Below are 22631 nucleotides of genomic sequence, written 5' to 3' on the forward strand. Positions count from 1 at the left end.
CCGTGCCGTAACGTGGAAGGGTAAAAACAGGACTATTACTAAGACTCCGCTTGCCGTTTGTCGTCTGTCCGTCCGTCTGTCCGTCTGTCACCAGGCTGTATCTCATGAACCGTGATAGCGAGACGGTTGAAATTTTCACACATGATGTATTTCTATTGCCGCTATAACAACAAATACTAAAAACAGAATAAAATAAATATTTAAGTGGGGCTCCCATACAATAAACGTGATTTTTTAGTACGGAACCCTTCGTGCACGAGTTCGACTCGCACTTGGCTGGTTTTTTTTATTATCATAATTTATAAGACTTAAGGGCTTTTAAAAGAAAAATATGAAGTTTGTTTTTCGCTCCTATATAATTAAAAAAAGTGAAACGAAGGTTCATATCTATAGTTAATATACTTTGAATTGTGTACAAATATTTTCCATAGTGTCAATATCTAAGGAAGGAAAATGGGGACTACGTGGGAAAAAGCTATGGTATGGGAAAAAGCGGTCGCCCACTAGAATGTTATTACTAGAATGTTATATAAGCACGAGTATGTTAATAAACCGCGCAAGCCGCGGCGTTAAAATATTCAAACATGACGCTGCATCTAGAAAAAATAGCAATACTAAAATAAACTGTTGTCCGTTAGTAAAGCTAGTTGCATTTAACATTTAAACCACGCCACTCTCTCTCACTTTTGATCAGTTGAGCATCGGAAAGCATTTACATTCAATAACAAAATATTCATGAAAGTCATTTCGCTTCTATATTTACACTATTTGCTTTTTTAGCTGACTTTTCATAACTGATGAGTTTAACTAACTTAGTGGTTTCACTCACGTGAAACCGCTAAGAAACAGTGCCTGAGTGAGTATCGGTTAATGCTTGAAAATGGAGACCTAGGCTCTCCGAAACATGTCGCGCGAGTGACTAAAAACACGTGAGTGAAACCGCTAAGTTAGTTAAGTTAATATGTCTCACGATAGTTTAAATTCGATTATTGATGAGTTTGTAAACTTATTTTGGTCGGTTTCTAGGGTTCTGTAACCGAAGTACCGTAAAAATTTGTTTTGTATTAAGCTTAGGGTGTCATTCTACTACCTTAAGAGTAGCGTTTTAAAAAGTGGCCTTTTAAGTTAAACATAACGGCATTTTTCACAGTTATTTGACGTTTACAATACCGCACTCTGTCACTGCAAAATCTGTGCAGAGTGAACTTAGTTCGAGTCGTTTAAATAGCATGAATGCATAATTGAAGTTAGCACTTACTTACTTATACTTATACTTATACACAAAGTTCTAATGTCGTCCGACCATCTGGCTCGTGGTTTTCCGTCCCTTTGGCTTCCGTTCAGAACAGTACGCTCTTTCCCCATCGGTCGTCATTCCTGCGACAGATATGGCCGGCCAATTCCCATAAAGTTGAGAAATTCTTTTGGCGATGATTCAATGGCATACACGCCCATATTAAATTATTACGCCATGCAAAATGCCTTATGGCAATATTAAATTATTACGGCGACCCGATATGTAATAAATCACGGGCTTAATTAAAACGAGCACAATGGCAGCCATTTTGGATCTCAGGGATGCTTTTGTTCCGGCACTATTCAATGCTATAGATATTAAATATTATGTAGTTCCTATACTTACACCACAGTTACTGGGTTTTTGGATTATAGTTATCTGTTTATAGTTCACTGCTATTATAAGCTAAACTTAACCCATCTCATAACAAACCCATAAGCCCCTGGGGGGGGGGGAGGGGGGGGGGGTGATGACGTCATGAGATTACGTCATTTTTACGTCATGTGATGACGTCACTGAGGCAGAAACGGCAATTCCTCCCTACTATCGGCTGTCCGTCAATACTTCCCACTAGACACTAAGCAACTGTCATTATTGTTTAAGTAAATCTATAAATGGGACCTCCTATCTACTATCGATCGAATTATTTAGTCTATTCTTGAATTTGGCCCTGAATTCAGCCACGCATACTGTAATAACCTGTCACAGAGTTAACAGTGGCAACACTCAGACATGAACTGTCATTCATGCCACGTAACGGAACGCATGTATATAGCTATTAATAAACCGTGATTAATTAATTTACAGTTTTATTTGGCTCCAAAATATAATAATGGCGACGAGAAAATAACGTAATACGCGTGTGGACTTAAATACGTCAGAAGATTGAGTTCAAAAAAAGTAAAAACTGCGTAAGTGATACTCGTGTGAGGTTAACCTCCAAATGTCACTAAGTGAACACTTGTAGTGATATATCTCTAAAGAAGACAAGTTTTGTGCAAAATTTAAGCAAAAGTGAACTAGTACAAATATTAGAGGAACTACATCTGGACCACCAGTGTGAAACTATAGATGAATTAAGGAAATTCCTACGGGACGCGATCAAAAGTGGACAACTAAAAAAAACTCCAGAAACAGAGGAATTACCAGTCATGGCGGTAAATTACGTGAGTTACCACATAGAACCATTCGATGGACGTGATTTTGACACATTCGAGTTGCAATTGCAGTGCCTAATTAGCTTGAATAATGTGCCGGAGGATAAGAAAGTGGCTCTGCTGATCACTAAAGTTACACCAAAAGTATTAGAAACACTTAATCATATGTGTGCTCCTGCAAAACCAACAGAAAAGTCATTTACTGATCTCATCAAGCTATTGGAAGATAGATACAACAAATCCACTTCTGTTCCTGTGGATCGGGCGGAATTTAGAAAATGTAATCAGAAGGCAGAAGAAAGCATAGAAGATTACATTATACGATTGAAGAAAGCGGCTAAGAAATGTAATTTCAAGGACTTCAAAGACCAGGTCAAGGAAAAACTTATCGACGGAGTGTGTTCATCTCTTGTTAAATTCGAATTACTTAAGAATGGAAACCAGACACTTGATGAATTAACCGCCTTAGCGAGGACAGTGGAGGCAGCATGGTTGCAGACTAAAATGAAGATGCCAGCGGAGGAACCAGCTTCCAGTATGTTTGTTGTCAGGCAGAATACACAGAGTAAGCCAAAAAAAATTCAAAATAAAGCCAATCGCGGGTCAACAGCATCCGGTAAGTCACTAAAGTGTTTTTGTTGTGGTAAAAATAACCATATAAAAAGTGAGTGCAGTTTAAAAAATAAATATTGCTCAGAATGTGGCCAACAAGGTCATCTGTATAAAATGTGTCCTAAAACCCATATACCCATTAACTCATTAACCCATTGCTGCTCTTACTCGGATATTTGGACCGCATAAAGCAATACCCAGAATGGCAGCTAAACGCCTTCAGCATTATGCAATTTTTCTTTCAGCGTTTAATTACACTATTAAACACATCAGTACAGACAGAAACCCAGCAGATTATTTGTCAAGACTACCAAAAGAGAATGATGATACAAAGTATCATGCATTATGTATAAATAACACAGAAATTGTAAATGTAAAATATATTAATGAGTCTGAAATGAAATCTCTGAATTGGAAATTAATCCAAAAAAATACCAAAAAAGATGTAATTCTTTCTAAGGTACGTATGTATTGTCAGGATGGTTGGCCAGAAAAAGTGTCAGATAAAAATTTAAACCCATATTACTTGAGAAGACACGAGATTAGCACAGACAGAGATTGCATAATGTGGGGTCATCGAATCGTAATACCAGAAAACTTACAACAAACTATTTTAGAAGAACTGCATCTTACACACTTTGGAACCTCAAGAATGATTGAAATGGCCAAAGCTTACTTTTGGTGGCCTAAGCTTAATGAATGTATTGAAAAGGTAGCAGGCTCTTGCAAATTATGTTTAGAAAATAGACATAACCCGTCTAAAGCGGCTCCAAAGTGCTGGCCAATACCTCCGGGACCATGGTTTAGAATCCATGCAGATTTTTTAGGCCCATTATTGGGAAAAATGTATCTAATTATTGTTGACAGTTATTCCAAATGGCCTGAAGCATTTCTAATGACTAATATTGGTTCTAGCTTAACGATAACTAAATTTAAAGAATTATATTTAAGATATGGGTTCCCCGTTCACTTGGTAACGGATAATGGCACTGCCTTTACAAGTCACGAATTTCAAGAATTTTGTAGAGTCACAGGTGTTAAGCATACTTTCACTGCTCCTCACTATCCGGCCACTAATGGTGCGGCCGAAAGATTTGTAGAGACGTTTAAATCACACATGAAAAAAATTATTGAAAGTGGCAAATCGCAAAACTATGCCTTAGGCATATTTTTGTTTGATTACCGCACGACCACACACAAAACCAGCGGAGTAACTCCAGCTCGGTTGATGATGGGTAGAGAATTGCGAAATAGATTTTCACTATTAAGACCTGCACCCATATATCAAAATCTTGTAGAGGCCCAAGAAAAACAGTTAAAGTATGCTAAGGGTGCCAGAATTTTAGAATTATCTGAGGGTGACTTAGTTAATGTTAAGGAGTTTAGAAGGGGGAAGAAGTGGTCAAAAGGTCACATAGTTAAGGTTTTGATGCCTGGCTCTACTTTCATGGTAGAGGTGTGTAATGTATGTACCTACTTACGTACCTAACGGTACTTGTCATGTATCGCGGTGCATTCGGATGCGCCCTCTGCAGACCATTTAGTCTCGCAATAAATAGCTAAGTGAACGGACGTGCGTGTTTCTTTTATGCATATACCTCAGTGGCGAACGAGGATTGGATTTAATTTCAAGAACCGAGAATTGGCTGTTCGTATAAAAAATGTCCGTGGGAAAAATAAAAGCGTTCGAGGTCTCGGCGGGCAATTGGAGTACTTATGTGGAGCGTGTGAGTATGTATTTCAAAGCCAACGACATCAAGGCCGACTTGCAGCTGCCGACCTTGATTGCCGTTATGGGAGAAGAAGCATATGAGCTCCTCAGGAACCTGACAAGTCCAAAGAAGCCAGCAGACATGACTTATGCGCAAGTTGTGAAGATAATGTCTGAACACATCGAACCCAAACCATCTTTCATGGCGGAGCGATACCGGTTGCGTCAGAGGCGACAGGGAGATAAGGAAACGGTCGCTCAGTATCTAACGGACCTTAAAAAATTAGCCAAGCATTGTGAATTCTCCACAACATTAGAGGACAATCTGCGGGACCAATTTGTGTGCGGGTTGAAGAATGACACAATTAGACAACGCCTTTTTGCTGAGACTGAGTTAACCTATACTAGGGCCGTACAGCTAGCCTTTTCGTTGGAAGCCGCCGAGAAGGACGCAGCGATGGTAGAACGCCCGAGTGTGAGCGAGAAGGGCGATGCGGGAGAGAGAGCCGAGACGGTACATGCGCTCACATCGTGGCCGCCGCGTGGCGGTAATGGCGCTAGCAATGTAATTTGTGCAGTGTGCGGAAGGTTAGGTCACCGTGACGTCCAATGTCCTTACAAAGATTTTCAGTGTAACAAATGTGGTAACGTAGGTCACTTAAAACGCGTGTGTCCGGCAAGGATGGCAGGTGGTAGTGGCAGCGGCGCCCGTGGCTCGGGCGGCGGCGCTCGTGGGGCGAGCGGTAGCAGTGGTGGCGGCGCCCGGCGCCGGGGCACCGGCGGCCGCAGGGGCGCGCGGCGCCCCAGTCGCGCCCTACACCATGTCCTGGCAGAGGATGGCGAGACTCAGTATGAAGGAGAGGGTACGTCGGGGTCCGACGTCGAAGAAGACCTGTATCATCTCTGCCTAAACGATTATAAATCGGTAAGCCTATCGTTATGTGTAGATGATGAAGTTTTGTCTATGGAAATCGACACAGGGAGCGCGGTGTCGTGTATAAGTAGTGATACTTATAATAAGTACTTTAAATACAGACCGTTGGAACAGTTTCCTTTGGTGTTAAAAGTTTATGATGGCCGCCGTGTTAGACCCCTAGGGGTCATAAGGCCCGTGGTTAGATTTGAAAACCGATTGAAAAAGTTAGAACTGTTTGTTATTGAGGGTGGCAGTACCCCACTATTAGGCAGACACTGGCTAACAGAGTTACAGATTCGGGTTCCTAGGTTTTATAAAGAGTATTTATTTAACTTTAACGAGTCCCTTAATAATGATTTATGTACTTTGCTCGACAGATATAAGGAGTTATTTAGCGGAGGACTCGGGCGGTTTAGTGGTGGAAAAGCGACACTCCGAGTGCGTGAAGGGGCTACGCCGGTGTTCTGCCGTGCGCGGCCGCTGCCGTACGCGCTCCGCGATCGCGTCGAGGCGGAGCTGGACGAGATGCTGCGCTGCGGCGTCATCGAGCCGGTCGACACGTCGGAGTGGGCCACGCCGCTGGTACCGGTACGTAAAGCTGATGGGAGTTTGCGAATCTGTGCAGATTACAAAGTGACCTTGAACCCCGCCTTGCTGATTGATAGGTATCCGCTTCCTAAGATAGATGACCTTTTAGTGAGACTCAATGGTGCCCGCGTATTTTCAAAAATTGACCTGACGCAGGCGTATAATCAGGTGGAGTTAGACGATTCTAAAAAGTATACCGTCGTCAACACGCATAAGGGATTATTCAGATATAATAGACTTGTTTACGGATTGTCTTCCAGCCCTGGTATATTCCAGCGAATTATGTCCAACTTGTTGAAAGATCTACCTCAAGTAGAAGTATTTCTCGATGATATAATTATTGGTTCCGCGGACATAAATTCTCATTTGGGGACATTAGAAAAAGTTTTGAAACGGCTTCACGGTCATGGATTGAAATTAAAGAAAAGTAAATGTTCTTTCTTATTAGAAGAGGTACAGTATCTGGGATATGTAATTTCAAAAGACGGAATTAAAGTAGATTCCACCAAGATAGAAGGTATCCTTAAGATACCTCGACCTCTCAATGTGAAAGATGTAAGGTCATTTTTAGGGGTAGTTAATTTTTATGCTCGATTTGTACCGCATTTGAGTACGATTCTATCCCCTTTGTATGACTTACTTAGGAAAGGTGCCGTATGGAATTGGAATGAACGATGCGAAAAATCATTTAAAAGTATTAAAAAACTGTTAGTGAGCGCGGAGGTGTTAAGTCATTACGATCCCAACAAACAGCTGACGCTGACCACTGACGCGAGCAGCCGCGGAATCTCCGGCGTGCTGACACAGCCCGGGGACAGCGCGGGCGCGGGCGCGGGCGGGGCGCGCGAACGACCAGTGGCTTACGTCTCGCGTTCTTTAAATGAGGCGGAACGTAATTACTCGCAAATAGATAAAGAGGCGTTAGCAATCGTATTCAGTTTACAGAAATTACATCAATTCCTTTATGGCAGACATTTCACATTACGAACGGATCACAAACCGCTCGTTAGTATTTTTGGTTCCAAGCAGGGTATTCCCGCGATGGTGGCTAGCCGATTGCAGCGGTGGGCGATTAAACTTTCCGCATATACTTATGATATAGAGTACGTACGCACCGATGCAAATGGCGCAGATGGCTTGTCGCGCTTGCCCGTGCCGATCAAAAATGCCGAGTCGCTAGACGGTCCGCCGCCCGAGCAAACGTATTTACATTTCGCCCACAACGAATTGTTATTAGATTATCACGATGTTAAAAAAGAAACACAACGCGACCCGACTTTGAGCAGAGTGTTAGGATATATACGGTCCAGTTGGCCGACGGAAGTTGAAATGCGAAATTTACAACCGTACTTTAACCGTAGGCTAGAACTGTACGAAGAGTTAGGATGCGTAATGTGGGGCCATCGCGTGGTTATACCGGAAGGTTGCCGAGATAGGGTTTTAAGCGTGTTACATGAGAGCCATATGGGAATCGTAAAGACAAAAGCGTTTGCCCGGAGCTATGTGTGGTGGCCGGGCATAGACGAGGCGGTGGAGCGCACGTGTCGCGAGTGCGGCGTGTGCGCCGCCGAGGCGGAGGCGCCCGCGCGCCACGCGCCGTGCCCGTGGAGCTGGCCCTCGCGCCAGTGGACGCGGGTTCATTTAGACTTTTTAGGACCTCTTTATGGAGTAACGTATTTGGTTATGATTGACGCTCGAACAAAGTGGCTCGAGGTATTCCCGGTAAATAGTACCTCGGCTAATAACACCATTGAAAAGTTGTGTGAAGTTAACGCTCGATGGGGTTTCCCTAGACAAATAGTTTCGGACAACGGCCCTCCGTTTACGAGTACACAGTTCGCGACCTTTTTAACAAAAAACCGTATTGAACATGTACACTCAGCTCCATATCACCCCGCGTCTAATGGAGCCGCCGAAAATGCGGTTCGAATAATTAAACGGGTTATAAAGAAAGCCGTGCGACAAAAACACAATGTTAATTTAGCTATCAGTAATTTCTTATTTCATTACCGAAATACGCCACACTGCACAACAGGAGAAAACTACGCTTATGATTGGCAGGCAGGTTCGTACCCAATTAGATGTACTGCGTCCAGATTGTGAAGATAGGGTTCGTAAGGCACAGAGGAAACAAGCGGACATACGATTAAGCCCTAATCGGGTTCTCCAATCAGGAGATAAAGTATGGATAAGGCAATATCAGGGAGATACGAAATGGCTTCCTGGTCGTATTACTCAGAGGACAGGTACTACGGACTATACAGTGCGCGATAACTTAAATAGGGAGGTACATAGGCACGTTGATCAGTTAAGGCGGCGATCAAGTATGTTAACCTGCCCAGGTGACTCATCAGCTTTGCAGGTACCTCGGCCCGAACCAGTGCAACATACTGGCGATGCCATCCCTGACCGTCCCGATACACCGATAGCCACAAGTACGCCGCAGCGCAGTCATCAAGGTCGACCGCCCACTTCGAGCGGAGCGAGTCCAGGTCCGAGCCGGCCGGCGGACGCGCGGTCCGTAACGCCGCAGCCCTCGCCAAGGTCAGACGGTAGTGAAGACCTCTTTTTGTCGCCTACAACAATTTCCACCCCACCATCTAAACCGCCCCAGTTACCTAGACCTGTCAGAGAATGTAGAAAAAAAAAATCCACCAAAATATAAACTTTAAATTTTTTTTTGTTAGACTAGTCACTGTAAATTGTGCCATGTAACGTTTTGGCATAGGGTTGAGGATCACTAGTGCCATATTAAACTGTTCCAAACAAATGTACTTAAGCATAACTTGTGAAAGACTATAGGTATTGTACCATTATGATCGTAGTGTTAAAAAAAAAATAGAAGCTAATTTTCTCAGGTATTTCTGTAACTGTATGGATTATATCATTCATAATTAGATATCTAACTATATTGTTGATATTGTTATCATTAATAAAGAAAACACTAATTAGTGCCAGAAATACCTATGTAATTCGAGTGCGTAAACATTTACATAGTTCGCGAATTATATTTAGGCTCTAAGACTGTAAATAATTATCGTAATATAATACTTGAACATCCGATAACTCCCTTATTCATATTCCCAGCAACATTTTAATGGTGTCAATTAACGCTCCTAATGACCCAATCTCAAATAAACAATATTTTTGGTAATTAGATAAAAGAAACCAGTTATAATATCCCTCACTTGGAACAAGAAAAAAATATCTAGATATTGTAGATGAACATATTTTATGAATGACGGCGTTATCGAACCTTTTTTTTATAGTAGGTAGTTAAAGTTTTCCTCATATAAGGCATGCTATTTTTATACCTACTTACCGTAGACTTAAGATTCACCTAAGAATATTGTTTGGTTTACTGTTTCCCTTGAAACATAACAGTAGTGTTGTGCATTCCTTTTTGTTATATATAGTTACTTACCGAGTAGGTACTTGGAAAGGAGAAGGCATGGTGTTTAAAGTATGTAGTATTTAAATATTTAAATAATGTTTAAGAAGAGAGTGATGTAATGTATGTACCTACTTACGTACCTAACGGTACTTGTCATGTATCGCGGTGCATTCGGATGCGCCCTCTGCAGACCATTTAGTCTCGCAATAAATAGCTAAGTGAACGGACGTGCGTGTTTCTTTTATGCATATACCTCAAGGTGGAAGGAGCAAAATGGAAGCGTCATGCTAACCAATTGCATAAACTTTAAAATTAGTATTTAAATTTCCATTAACTGTTATAAGACTTTTAGAACTATAGAGTTCATAGTTTATAATAGCTTATAAGCTATTTAGGCTTAAGGGGGTGGAGAGTGTAATAACCTGTCACAGAGTTAACAGTGGCAACACTCAGACATGAACTGTCATTCATGCCACGTAACGGAACGCATGTATATAGCTATTAATAAACCGTGATTAATTAATTTACAGTTTTATTTGGCTCCAAAATATAATACATACAGTTTTCATCTCCATACAAAATACTACTCCATCTATATTTAGCCGTATTATTTTGTATGGAGACGGCCGCTATGACGGCACCGCTAACCTAGGAAAACAAAGCTTACAACAGTAAGTGATAATGGTAAAATCAGTTTGAACTTGGACTTTATTGCGTGGGAATACGGTACCTAATCAATGGAATGAGTTTTTAGATATCACTTAGATACATTTGATATGCGTGATACATCAAGTGGTTACTCAGTGCAAACTTAGCGCAGACGAACTACTAAAATATGTAGCACACATTGAACGTACCAATGTTAGTTAGCATACGAAATTAATTAGTGAAAATTGATTTACAGTGCAATTTCGTAACGCACACATAATCATTAAACAAATTGGTTTCCATTATTATTGAAAACTGATTTTCCTAATGTATATATTTGAATTATTAAGTTAGCTTACAGTTATGTTTATTTTATTAATTTGTCCTGTATCCTTACCACGACTGCCTTAGCATTGTCAACGTCTGCGTAACTTACTTTCAATACCTATCTTGCTCGCACTAATATGCGAGTATGAGCGAGATGCATAGAAAGTAAGTTACGCAACGCTAGCGTATAATGTCAGTGTCAAACTGGTGGTCTGATGACTTGAATGGTGTAATTCCTTGTTTGTAAGAACCAATTATGGTAGAAATAATATACTCCAAATCAATGAAAAACGGGGCACTTTCTAGGAGTGTCCCAAAGTGATTTATTTTCTTTGTTCTTGATTGTAAGCTTAAACGATTTCGACTTGTTGGTGTTGGTGGTGACCCTGCGAATGGCTGAAATTTCTTTATCTGTCTCTCTTTCACTCGAATATGCAAGAGCGATGCCTCTCTGGCAGATGACATTTACGATTTGAGATGATTTTAATAATGAAAGTTTTATTAAAATTATTCAGAATCGTAAATAAATGTTGAATTAATTAATAATTTATTTATTTATACAACAATACAATACATATGCAAAATGTTCAAATGGCGGACTTAATTGAATTCCTTAACGATAAATAAATAAATAAAAATGAATAAAATTATAAAATAAATAAAAAATTGGGACAATCTTACACAGATCACCCTAGCCCCAAACTAAGAAAAGGTTTCTGTTTATGTTTTTCTATTTGATCTAAAGGTTGGCTGGTTAGGTTAGCGCATAAAGTTTTAATAAATTTATTGAATCCAATTCCGTTTAGATGTGTACAAAAATTATTCGAGGTGTGATAACAAAGGGTACAATAATTTTTAAACAAATTTCTGTGTACCTAAAAACCGTAATATTGTTTTATTATTCTGTACATAAAATATATACGTACGTAGGTGAATACCAATGAAACGATTTATTTCATGCCAAAAGCTCTTCCCACAGAGTATTTATTTGTTTTGCAGGTACACATGTGACCCAGATAGCCCGTGTCCACAAAATAAATACAATATTGTAATAATAACGTGTATTTACATACTTAAATGCAGCGAGCCGTGTCTGACGCCCGCGGCGGTATATTGGGTCGGGTTAAACTCACAACATTTCGCAGAGATTTCCGTAAAAACAAAACCAAACTGGTACGGTCTCTAGTCTTTTCGATCTTTTCCGACGACCGGTCTGGCCTAGTGGGTAGCGACCCTACCTGTGAAGCCGATGGTCCTGGGTTCGAATCCCGGTAAGGGCATTTATTTGTGTGATGAGCACAGATATTTGCTCCTGAGTCATGGGTGTTTTCTATGTATTTAAGTATTTATATATTATATATATCGTTGTCTGAGTGCCCATAACACAAGCCTCCTTGGGCTTACCGTGGGACTTAGTCAATCTGTGTCAGAATGTCCTATAATATGTATGTATTTATATTTATATTTTCGTATCGCGCTGAGACTTAGAAGGCTATTTGAACGCTGCTGACCGCAAACGCATTGAAGCCTTCGAAATGTGGTGCTGGAGAAAGATGCTCCGTATCCCCTGGACAATATTTCAGACTGACGTCTCCATATTGCGAGCTCAAAATTTCGTCGCGGCTGTCATCCGAATGTCTACGCAGTCCTTGAATACTTCGGTCATATTGCAAGAAGCGGTGGCAACCATGAAACGCTCATTGTGACCGGAAAAGTGGATGGGAAAAGGCTTGGCGTGGACGCAGGCCAATACGTCGGTGTGACTAGATTCGCACCGCTCTTGACTCCACAGTTCACATGGCTCTCCACACCGCCAAAGACAGAAACAGATGGAGGAAAATCTAAGACAGAAAGTGATGCAAAAGGGAGGTGACGACCCTCAGTATTGAGTAATACGACGCAAGGAGGGGGAAACTCACAGTTTTGGGGAAATTTCGTGATATTGGGTGACTAGCTCTGCTTGCGACTTCGTCTACGTGGATAATGATTTATAAAAACTACGTTATGTCCTTCCCCGAGTCTCAAACTATCTCCATGATTTTAATCAACATCCTTTCATCGGTTTAGGAGGGAAGAGGTAACAGACAGACAAACAAACAGAGTTACTTTCGCATTTATAATACAAGTAGGGATTTGTAATTTCGTCAGAAAACGGATCTGCTGAGTACACATTTAACGTAATTTTTTCAAGTACATTGTAAGATAAAGAAGTTAAAGGCTCGACCAAACACAAGGCACGACGCAGCGCCGCGGACGCGGCGCGATGCGGGCGTGACTCGCGCCCGATACAGCAGCATGCGCGCGCGGAGGGTTTCTAATTCACGTCCGACTGATGTGACCCAGCGTGCCGCCGCGTCCGCGCCGCGTGGACGCAAGGGGCCGCGCGGCGCGGGGCGCGACAGAAGCGGGGCGCGATGCCGGCGGGACGCAGTCTGTTTGACGTCGCTAACCTGTTAGCATGGGCGGCCGCGGCGCTGCGTCGCGCCTTGTGTTTGGCCGAGCCTTTAAACTTGTATATCACACTTGGTCAAACTAACAACTATATTAAATAAAATATGCTACAATTTGAAAGAAAAAACAAACCGATGGTTGTTATGTAGCTAATACTTTACCGACGTTGTTAATCTTCAGGAATCATGTGGAACATACCTGTAAATAAATAAAATTTGGTTATTAGTAAGGTAGGCGTATCACTTCACAAGATAATGCAGCCTTTAAAATGGTACATATTACATTAAGGCGCTATGTACTGACGTAAATATTTTTTTCATGTCCAGCACTCTTATTTGTAGGTTAAGTATTATGCAACTGTTGTTTTTTTTTAAATTCTGACTTCTAGGCAAAGATGTGGCAAAGATCTACAAAACTAATATTTACTTTGATTTATTTCTAATTGTATACTTGCCGCTGTCTTAGAAAAAATATTGTGTGCAGCGGTACATAATTAGCTATTAAAATTTTCATGTCTTTACAAAACTCGAACTTCGTTTCGTTTTGTAACTTTGGCCTTCAAGATAGGTAACTCAAAATTTAAAACCCCTCCACAAAATGTAATTATTACAGTAGCGTCACAGCTAGTGTATCACAAATCCTTTACAGAAATTGCTACTAAATATATGCACAAGCACACAAAATCAGCTTCCCTCAGTCACCGTTTGCTTTAGAATTCCTCATTTTACATATGTCTGCAAGTGCCTTACCTTTTATTTCTGCCTAAACAATCAAACAATTGCTTGCACCGCAACTCCACATTTCACGCCGAGAAGATCCTAACTCATAAAGACGTCATACTTAGATAGTACCTTTCAGTATAAATAGGAACTTTGTCCTTAACGAACCGGGTGTCGACCTAGTGTTTGGCAAACATTGGAAACATTGCATATGCAAATGGGGGCCCTTTCGGACTACTAATCATTGGTGAGGTTAGATGTAGATTATATAGGTTAGTAATTGATTTAAATGTTTTTATCACGACGGCTATTCTTTGAAATAATAGTATTTTCGATGAAAATTAAGACCGTTCAATGGTCAAGACACCATTAGGTATGTTCGGCACGACGCCGACGCGTATATTAGTTGTGAGTTTCTGTTGTTCTCTCTGTGAGCGCCCTAACAAAGATGGTGTGAGACTCCTGTCCACAAATAATATAGTAAGTAGTCTATGCGAAAAGAGAAGTCGTGGAATGTATTGGTTCCCATCTATTCCACGACTCTTCTCTTTGCGCACAGACTCTATACATATAGTCTCTGTCCTGCCAGCTAGGAAAAATAGTCACAAAGTTCCTTCGATGAAATGTTATAACTATTGACTAGGCCAAGCAATAAGAAGGTATAGAGGGAAATGCTAGGAACACAATTTTTGACTCCGTAACTTTGTTTGGACTAGTTAGGAGGTGAACATATCAAAAGTTCCCGCCCGTAACCCTGGTGCCGGGGAGAACAGGGGGGTTTGAAGGTTCAATTTTTCGGTTTTTCGATTATATCTCGGAAACTATCGGAAACTGAGCGACATGGCCACTTATACAAAATTAAAAGTGATTTAATTTGCTAGAAGTTTAATTAATTCAAGGTTTTCGATATCTTGTATGGTTTTTGAGATATCCGCTCTTGAAGGTTTAATTATCTCTCATTTTTATCTTGCTATCTACATCAATGAAGCTAATACTAGGCCATGTTTGGTATCGTTTTGGTATAACTTTTTTGAGCATTCATTTCCTGGCCCATATATGCATATGACGGTCGATTATAGAAAGGGTTTAAAAATTCCACGAAAATACTTAAGAATAAGAATAATAAGAATATGAATTCATTTATTCATGGCAAACTACATTTCATACTTAAGTGTATTACACAGAAAAAGTACATTTAAAACAAAAAGTATATAGTTTACCACGAAATGGTCCCGCCTCAGCATAATGCTAACCCTAAAGTCAGCGCCGGTCTTTCGGCGAGACTTGATATTTGATATTTGAATCGCACAAAACCGTGGTTTTACAAAGCGTATCTCCCAAAGAAGAATAGAAAGTGGGCAAGGATAGAGGCAGAACGGAAGGAGGAAGTCAGACTGAGTGTAAGGCCTAAGTGGACGCTCTAGTTAGGCGTGCAGCGGGGCGGAGCGTGCGGCGTGGATGTTAAACAAATGCAAACGTATAGGAAAGGCCTTAGTACACGCTACTCAAATCACTTGTGAGCCCGACGCCACGCTGCACGCCCCGCCGAACGCTCCGCTTCGAGCGTCCACTCAGACCTTAAACTTAGCCGAGATTACAATCGGACATCGACAAACGCCAAACGGAAAGAAAAATGTATAGGGATGAGAGATGCTACAAAAACTCACGTGACTTATTTACTTATGTTATTCAAGTTTTGATTGGCGTTTTCTATACACGATTGTTATGGCTAGGCCCCGGGGCAATAGTGTATCTATTTATCCTTACCCACTATTTGTATCTAAAGGATATTGGTATTATTGTCGCAATTGTAGGTACAGTATTTTATTGGAAAATATTAATAGTATTAATAGAATGTCTAACGTTTGTGTACTTACACTTATTTCTAAAATTAAGCCAGACTGGCGTAAGTAACTGTTATCAAAGATAGATATAACTCCGTAATAGATGGATACAGTCTAAGGAAAAAGCGTGCCTCGAAAATCACGAAAATTTGATTCTCGATCAGAGGGCGCCACTAGTTTTGGCCTACTCTCGTATAGAGGGCGTTGACGGTTTCGTTTGTTATTTATAATTTTAACGCATATCAGTGAAAGAACATGGGTCAAAATCATATAAAAATAATTAATGCAAATAAAAAAATCAATTATCCATATTTAAATACATTTTAACGTATTTTTATAAATCTTCATTTTTAGTTTTAAAGTGTGTCGATAGATGGCAGTGAATTTACTGTGGTTACAAAATTTACTATGACAGTACCGCTCTATCTTATTATATTCTCTTTGCTGTTATGTAAGTAGAATTTGTAACTTTTAAATGGTACTTAAATAATCGATTATTATATCGTCAATTTCTACAGTTAAATTGACTACCTTAAAGCTTATCCGTGTACAAAAACGATTAACACACCAGCATAACCGAAAATTATAACTCCAGACACATTTCGCCTACATGAACCTACCGATTTTCACCTGGCCATTAAAGGTTCTGTCATACCACAGTACCGCATTGCGGTTAGGTAAGCGCAGGAAATTATGGTCCTTAAGACGTTGGTAGAAGGTTTAAGTGCATGTGCTGTAAAGCCTTTTTTTCAGTGAGCTCTTGAAACAAAGAGGGCGCGGCACGCACCTTGTCGTGACGCTGATCGAGATTTGAGCTGTTGTGATTGTGACCGGGCTGTAGGCTTACACGAGGTTAGTACACCCGTACGGTTTGGCCGCATAGATGTTGCACTTAGTACGTGAAATTGCAAGAAACGAATGCAAATTTCTAGCCTCCGAACACTACCTGTTTGAACGTGTACTTCCCAAATCCACAAATTTTATTAACCAAAAAAAAGGCATACCATCAGATCCACAGCGCAGGCTTCGTCACATTACAAAAAGCTCATCCACCTCAGGTTTCGTCAAACCAGAATGTTCGTTTACACGTAAGTTATCTGCAACACGCATCGTCAATATTAATAAATAAAAAAAATTAGTACAAAATTTCAAATTGACAAGATAGAGGGGACTCTAGTAGTAGTAGGAGTAGGGATAGTAAGCATACTCTAGCCATGAAATTTTCTTCTTATCTTTTTATTTTGATTTTGTCATTCCCCAATTTCAAAATCATAATAAGATCCGAAAATTTTATGGTTTTTGAAGCATTAGACAGTGACCCGGTGGGTTTTCAATGTCAGAAACTTGAATTAAACAAACAACAACCAAACCCTTATTTAATGCAATGCACCACTCCTCAGGTAGGTATTTGGAACACTTTCAATAGGCTAAGCTGTTCTGAGTAATAGCTACAAAATGAAACATACTTGTAACTAAGTTCGATTGTATCTTCATAGATACAAGCTTATCCTTTATATGGCGATGGGAAGTTCCTATACATTTTATATGGAACTATATCGAAGGGTTCACTCTCACGCTTCATTGGGCTTGGAAGAGTGGACGTGAAGCGTACTGTGCATCAGCTATCTTATCCTTTATATAAAACGCAGCAAGCAAGAAAAACGCTCGCACTAGCAAAGCTATTGAAAATGTTACAATAATGCAGAAAACACAGCAGATAAAATTCTTACATAGTCATTAGTCAATAAGTCAGGTCATTAGTTCTGTCGCAAAGCTTTTAACAAAAAAATGTAGCCATGTTTTGAAAGCTTGTTTCATTCTAATCAAAACGCAATATATTTACTTTTAATATGTTTGAAATTTAGATCGCGACTTTATTTAAAACTTATTTACTTTGGGATTGTCGTTGAAAAATTATATGTTTCACAGAAGGGAGTAAAACTCAGTGTTTTTCATTTGTATGAACCTACTTTTTTACCTTTGTGACAGAACTTCTGAACCAACTAAATATCATTTATAGTAAATTGAAATAGATGCCACATATCTACGCAAGGTGACCAAGGCTTTCAGTTTTCGAGGCCGGTCTCGGATTGGAGGCTTTGCCAGCTTTTTATTGCGTATATGATATACTGTGAAAGCAAATTTTGTTATAGGTTATTTAACACAAGCACACATATTCTCAAAACAAGCATCGAAAAACTCCGCCTCGTTTAAAGCGGGATTAAAAATTAATTAGAATTGTTCATTAGCACCTCGGCGGGCCGGGATTGGCGATTAAGCCCGCGGCGACGGTGGGCCCTAATTATTGAGGGTCTGAAACGTAGCCCTGCAAGTGATATAGAAGGCTCTGGAAGGGTTTGCCTTTTGTAATTTTTTATAAATCATTAACCTGAATTTTTTTTAAAAGTCATGTACTTGGGTACAGTGAGATGCGAAATTGCTTGGAGTAATTATGATTGAATTCATTGATAAAGTCGCCATGCACTTTTACGGCTGATGATGATGCATGAAGACATTTGCACTTGTTGTAGTTGCAATCTTACTTACTTACCAGTTTTTTTTATTAGCCTACTTGGTGTCCCACTGCTGGGCAGAGGCCGCCCCTCGTTTTCTCCACTCGACCATGTCATCGGCATTTTCTCACCATTTGGGGTAGAATTCGTCTGTCGTCCCGCCATCTTTTCGGTCTGCCTGAACCCCGGCCTGCACCGTCTATGGTGTTCCGCGGGTCCCATTCAGTAACCATGATTACTTACCTACTTACCAGTATGATTAAAATTTCGGTTTGATGTCAGGTGCACGTTCGAATTGGCTTAAATTGTTAAGCGCAGAGGAAGAAATCAACGACGATAAAATGCAAACTTACAAACTATAGGGGTATTCCAGAAAAGTGTCGATTACCTACGCGTGACTCTATTTTTTTTACACTTTGAATAAGGTAAAAAGCCGATTTTTGGCATGATGACAGCTTTTAATTCAACAGTACTCCTAAGTCCCGATGTCCTTTTAAAAGGACAAATTCAAATCATATCTTTTTGAGGAATGCCCCCTTAATGATTCAAATAAAAGTCGCATGCGTCAGTCTTATGAGTAATAGTGGTCTATGGGCTACGCTAGGCTTTGAAACAGTAGCTGAACATGCAAACGAGATAAACCAGAAGAAATAGGTCGAATGGATTCTCTACACGATGGCCAAGCGCTGGACCAGCGAGATGGCCATGCGATGGTTATGTTATGGCTCCTCTACACGATGGCCCAGTGCTGGACCAGCGAGATGGCTATGCGATGGTTATGTTATGGCTCCTCTACACGATGGCCCAGTGCTGGTCCAGCGAGATGGCTATGCGATGGTTATGTTATGGCTCCTCTACACGATGGCCCAGTGCTGGACCAGCGAGATGGCCATGCGATGGTTGAGAGCACGCACTACAGAATGGGCAATGTGTAGATGCGTACGCACCATCGCTGGCTGACCTTTGATGTGCGGACGAAAAATCGACAACGTGGCCATTCCATCGCCATCCCGCCACACCATAAGCCATCCGACACCACTATCCTCTCTACACGCTGGCCTATCTTAGTGGGCCAGTATGATGGCCCATCGTGTAGAGGACCCAGAATGAGAGGATCAAAGATTTACTACATATTAAATGTTTTCAGAAAATTGGCAATTTTATGGCAGTCATTCTCTACCTCTACTTATACATTTGCGAATAGTCAAATGCGCACTAAAAACCCAATTGCCCATGGCACAATACATCGTAATTCGTAAGTGAATTAAAAAATTATGGTCTCTTCTAGAATTTTACCAGGACTGTTCCAGGGAAATATGATCCAAATCAATTTTACTAACCATCTGGTCGGGTTTCGGTTATACCTATAATCGAATTCGTGAGTTTTTAGGGTTCCGTACCCAAAGGGTAAAAACGGGACCCTATTACTAAGACTCCGCTGTCCGTCTGTTCGTCTGTCACTAGGTTGTATCTCATGAACCGTGATGTATTTCTGTTGCCGTTATAACAACAAATACTAAAAAGTACGGAACCCCCGGTGCGCGAGTCCGACTCCTACTTGGCCGGTTTTTGTTTCGTAATTTACTATAACGACACAGGAGAATGGATCTGTACAGTCACCTGAAATAATATAGTTCACAATGGTATTTGTAGAGCCATAAGAGTGTGTTACATATTTTGCGGCCTTCGAAGAGTAACATATTATTGCAGGTGACTGTACATTCGATTACAAAATTAGTTAGCTTACTAGAAATACCTACATATCTATTTTCTGACTTAGTTGTAGATGTAGGTGAGTGAATCTACTGTTTTTTGTCGCTCATTCATTAGTTAATTATTACCATTGTTACGGTCGCCTGGGTCAATCTTTAAATCCTGGTTTTATGGCATTTAAATTAATCAAACATGCATTTTTGTGGTAGATATAAGGCTTTTCCACAATAATATACCAAATACGATACCATCGCCCACACTGTTAACTGTACATAGCAAGAGTGTTGCTGTTTGTACCATCAGCATCAAACAGAAGGGTCAAATATATCGTAACACACCTTTGTTGTAATAGAAATAAGGATGTGTTCCGATATATTTGGTCACTTTGTTCGTCACTATCTATTTGATGCTGACTGTACAAGAATCCAAATTGTGCTACTACTGTCGCCTAGACAATGGACATAATATAAAAAAACATATTTTTGGCACTTTGTCCGTATCATTGAATCATTTTACGGTTTAGACTCACTTGTTTTAGTCACTCGCGCGACATGTTTTGGAGAGCCTAGGTCTCCTTTCTCAAGCACTAATAGTGCGAGCAGCGTTCACGACGACCGTGTATTGCGTACGCACTATTAGTGCTTGAGAAAGGAGACCTAGGCTCTCCGAAACATGTTGCGCGAGTGACTGAAACAAGTGAGTCTAAACCATAAAATGATTTAATGTTAGTATGTCTCACAACAGTTTAAATTCGATTTGTCCGTATCGATATTTTCAGACGTGACTGTACAATCTTTAGTCTACAGATTCTGGTTCACTTACTTTTATAAAATTGAAAACATTTTTTTTCTAATCAAGAACTAATTTACTTGAAAGCACCATCTGGCTAATGCAAATTTTTACAGATCTCAAACATTACTTACAATTTCACTTTAATTTAATGTTATCATAATACGGCTCCAGGTCTATTTTTATATTTTATTTTATATTTTATTTATTAAAGAACATCCACATCATACATATTATAACTTACACTAACAACATTTTAAAAGGTAATAAATACTGATATATATGACAATTATGGAGTACATAACATTGACTAATAGCATCGCAGTGAGATCAAACTTAACCTAAAACTATACAATTAAATCTAAAATCCTACTAATTAATTATAAAATTATACTAATTAATTATATTTAATTTTATTATATTTAATTTTTAATTTCGCTCCTCGTCAAACATATCACCCTAAAATATCCACAACGACCGGCCGTATGCTGCTATCATCCTAGGAGTAGGATAATTTTCCGCCTACATATATGTATATATGTATACATCTTATAAAACAAAGTCCCCAGTCGCGTCTCTCTGTATGCATGTATGTTCGCGATAAACTTAAAAACTACTGAACAGATTTTCATGCGGTTTTCACCTATCAATAGAGTGATTCTTGAAGAAGGTTTAGGTGTATAATTTGTTAAGGTTTACCCGTGTGAAGCCGGCGGGACGTTAGTATAAAATTACAAAATATCGCTTTATTTTTATCTTACCGCCCGCCAATCCACTAAAAAACAGCTTTTAACTTCATTAAAATATTGTGTATTTAAACACCGTTATCGAAATGGAAAAAGTGGTTAAAGTACAAGTGAAAATAGCAGTTAAAGTGATACTAGTAAAGCTTTTAATTGAATAAACGACGCGGGAGTTCGCTTCGAATCGTTTTGACTTCTGAATTTAAGGGGATGTCTTTGTTGACATGATTTTTCGTTAATAAATATATAGTTAACCCTCCATCGCCATTAACTGGCGTATCGTTTTCGTTATTTTACTGATTCATGAGTTTCATTTTGCCAAATTAACCTTTACCAGTTCTGTGTATTCATTACGAGTATTACGACGAAATAATACGAATACTCTTCTTATTCTTATCGTCCTCGTCTTATATCTGGTCGTCGTTCTTAAAATCGTCCTGTGTGGAGGAAGAGGACAAGGAGAGCCGACCCCAGATAATGGGAAAAGGCTTAGGTAGAAGAAGAAGACTCTTCTTATATCTTATATTTAAAAAACTTAATTTAGAAAAATAATGGCGACTAAAATACACAACTGGCAGACTATTTATCAGTGGAATGATAACAATAAACCAGCTGCATCAGAGGCTCAAATAATTGTAATTTGTAAGGTTTCCTTACAGAGAAACTACAATATGGAGTACTTCAAACAATTGTATACACAGGGTTCTTAAGGGTCGGCAACACGCATGTGACACTTCCTGATTGTTACAATGATAATGATTTTTAGTTATTAAGTTTATAATTATTGTATGTAGGTACTATTTGTACAGTCGCCATCAGATATATCGGCGCGGCTGAGGTGTTCACAATATCTGGACACGCACTCTAACGCCTTGACAATAGAGGCGTGTTCAGATATTTGTGAGCACCTTGGCCGCTCCGATATATCTGATGGCGACTGTATTAGTCTATAAGGTATGTATCTATGGGCCTTTGTTGCCTGACAATAAATGATTTTTGATTTGATTATTCAAGGAGACAAAAGACATCTGTCTTTCAGCTGTTATGATGACATTGATGACGATGCCATACTCTACGGTTAAATCGATAAACACGCAATCAATAATGTGCACCTGCCCTTAACACATCCTGTTTACATATGCATGCGCGCGGAATTGGAAGCCAATTGAGTCACATACTCATTCCGTTCCTATATCTCGCTCTACATAT

The 22631-nt window shown here is 39.9% G+C and overlaps 2 protein-coding genes across 3 annotated transcripts in view; one reads left to right on the forward strand and one right to left on the reverse strand.

Moving 5' to 3' along the window:
* LOC134751391 (uncharacterized) overlaps positions 1–22631 on the reverse strand; it is a 277631-nt gene that overhangs the window by 108747 nt on the left and 146253 nt on the right. The window lies entirely within an intron of this gene.
* On the forward strand, positions 3226–10110 carry LOC134751620 (uncharacterized protein K02A2.6-like). The gene is made up of 2 exons (XM_063687099.1): positions 3226–4522; positions 9935–10110. The coding sequence occupies exons 1-2, from the start codon at positions 3269–3271 to the stop codon at positions 9983–9985; spliced, it is 1305 nt and encodes a 434-aa protein (XP_063543169.1). The 5' UTR covers positions 3226–3268; the 3' UTR covers positions 9986–10110.

This window comes from Cydia strobilella, chromosome 22, assembly GCF_947568885.1.
Source record: "Cydia strobilella chromosome 22, ilCydStro3.1, whole genome shotgun sequence".
Lineage (NCBI taxonomy): Eukaryota > Metazoa > Arthropoda > Insecta > Lepidoptera > Tortricidae > Cydia > Cydia strobilella.

Excerpts from the sequence above, each read along its gene's own strand:
- LOC134751620 (XM_063687099.1), top strand. The coding sequence starts at position 3,269 with ATGGCAGCTAAACGCCTTCAGCATTATGCAATTTTTCTTTCAGCGTTT. Across the intron at positions 4,523-9,934 it reads GCTCTACTTTCATGGTAGAG|GTGGAAGGAGCAAAATGGAA; the intron begins GTGTGTAATGTA and ends ATATACCTCAAG.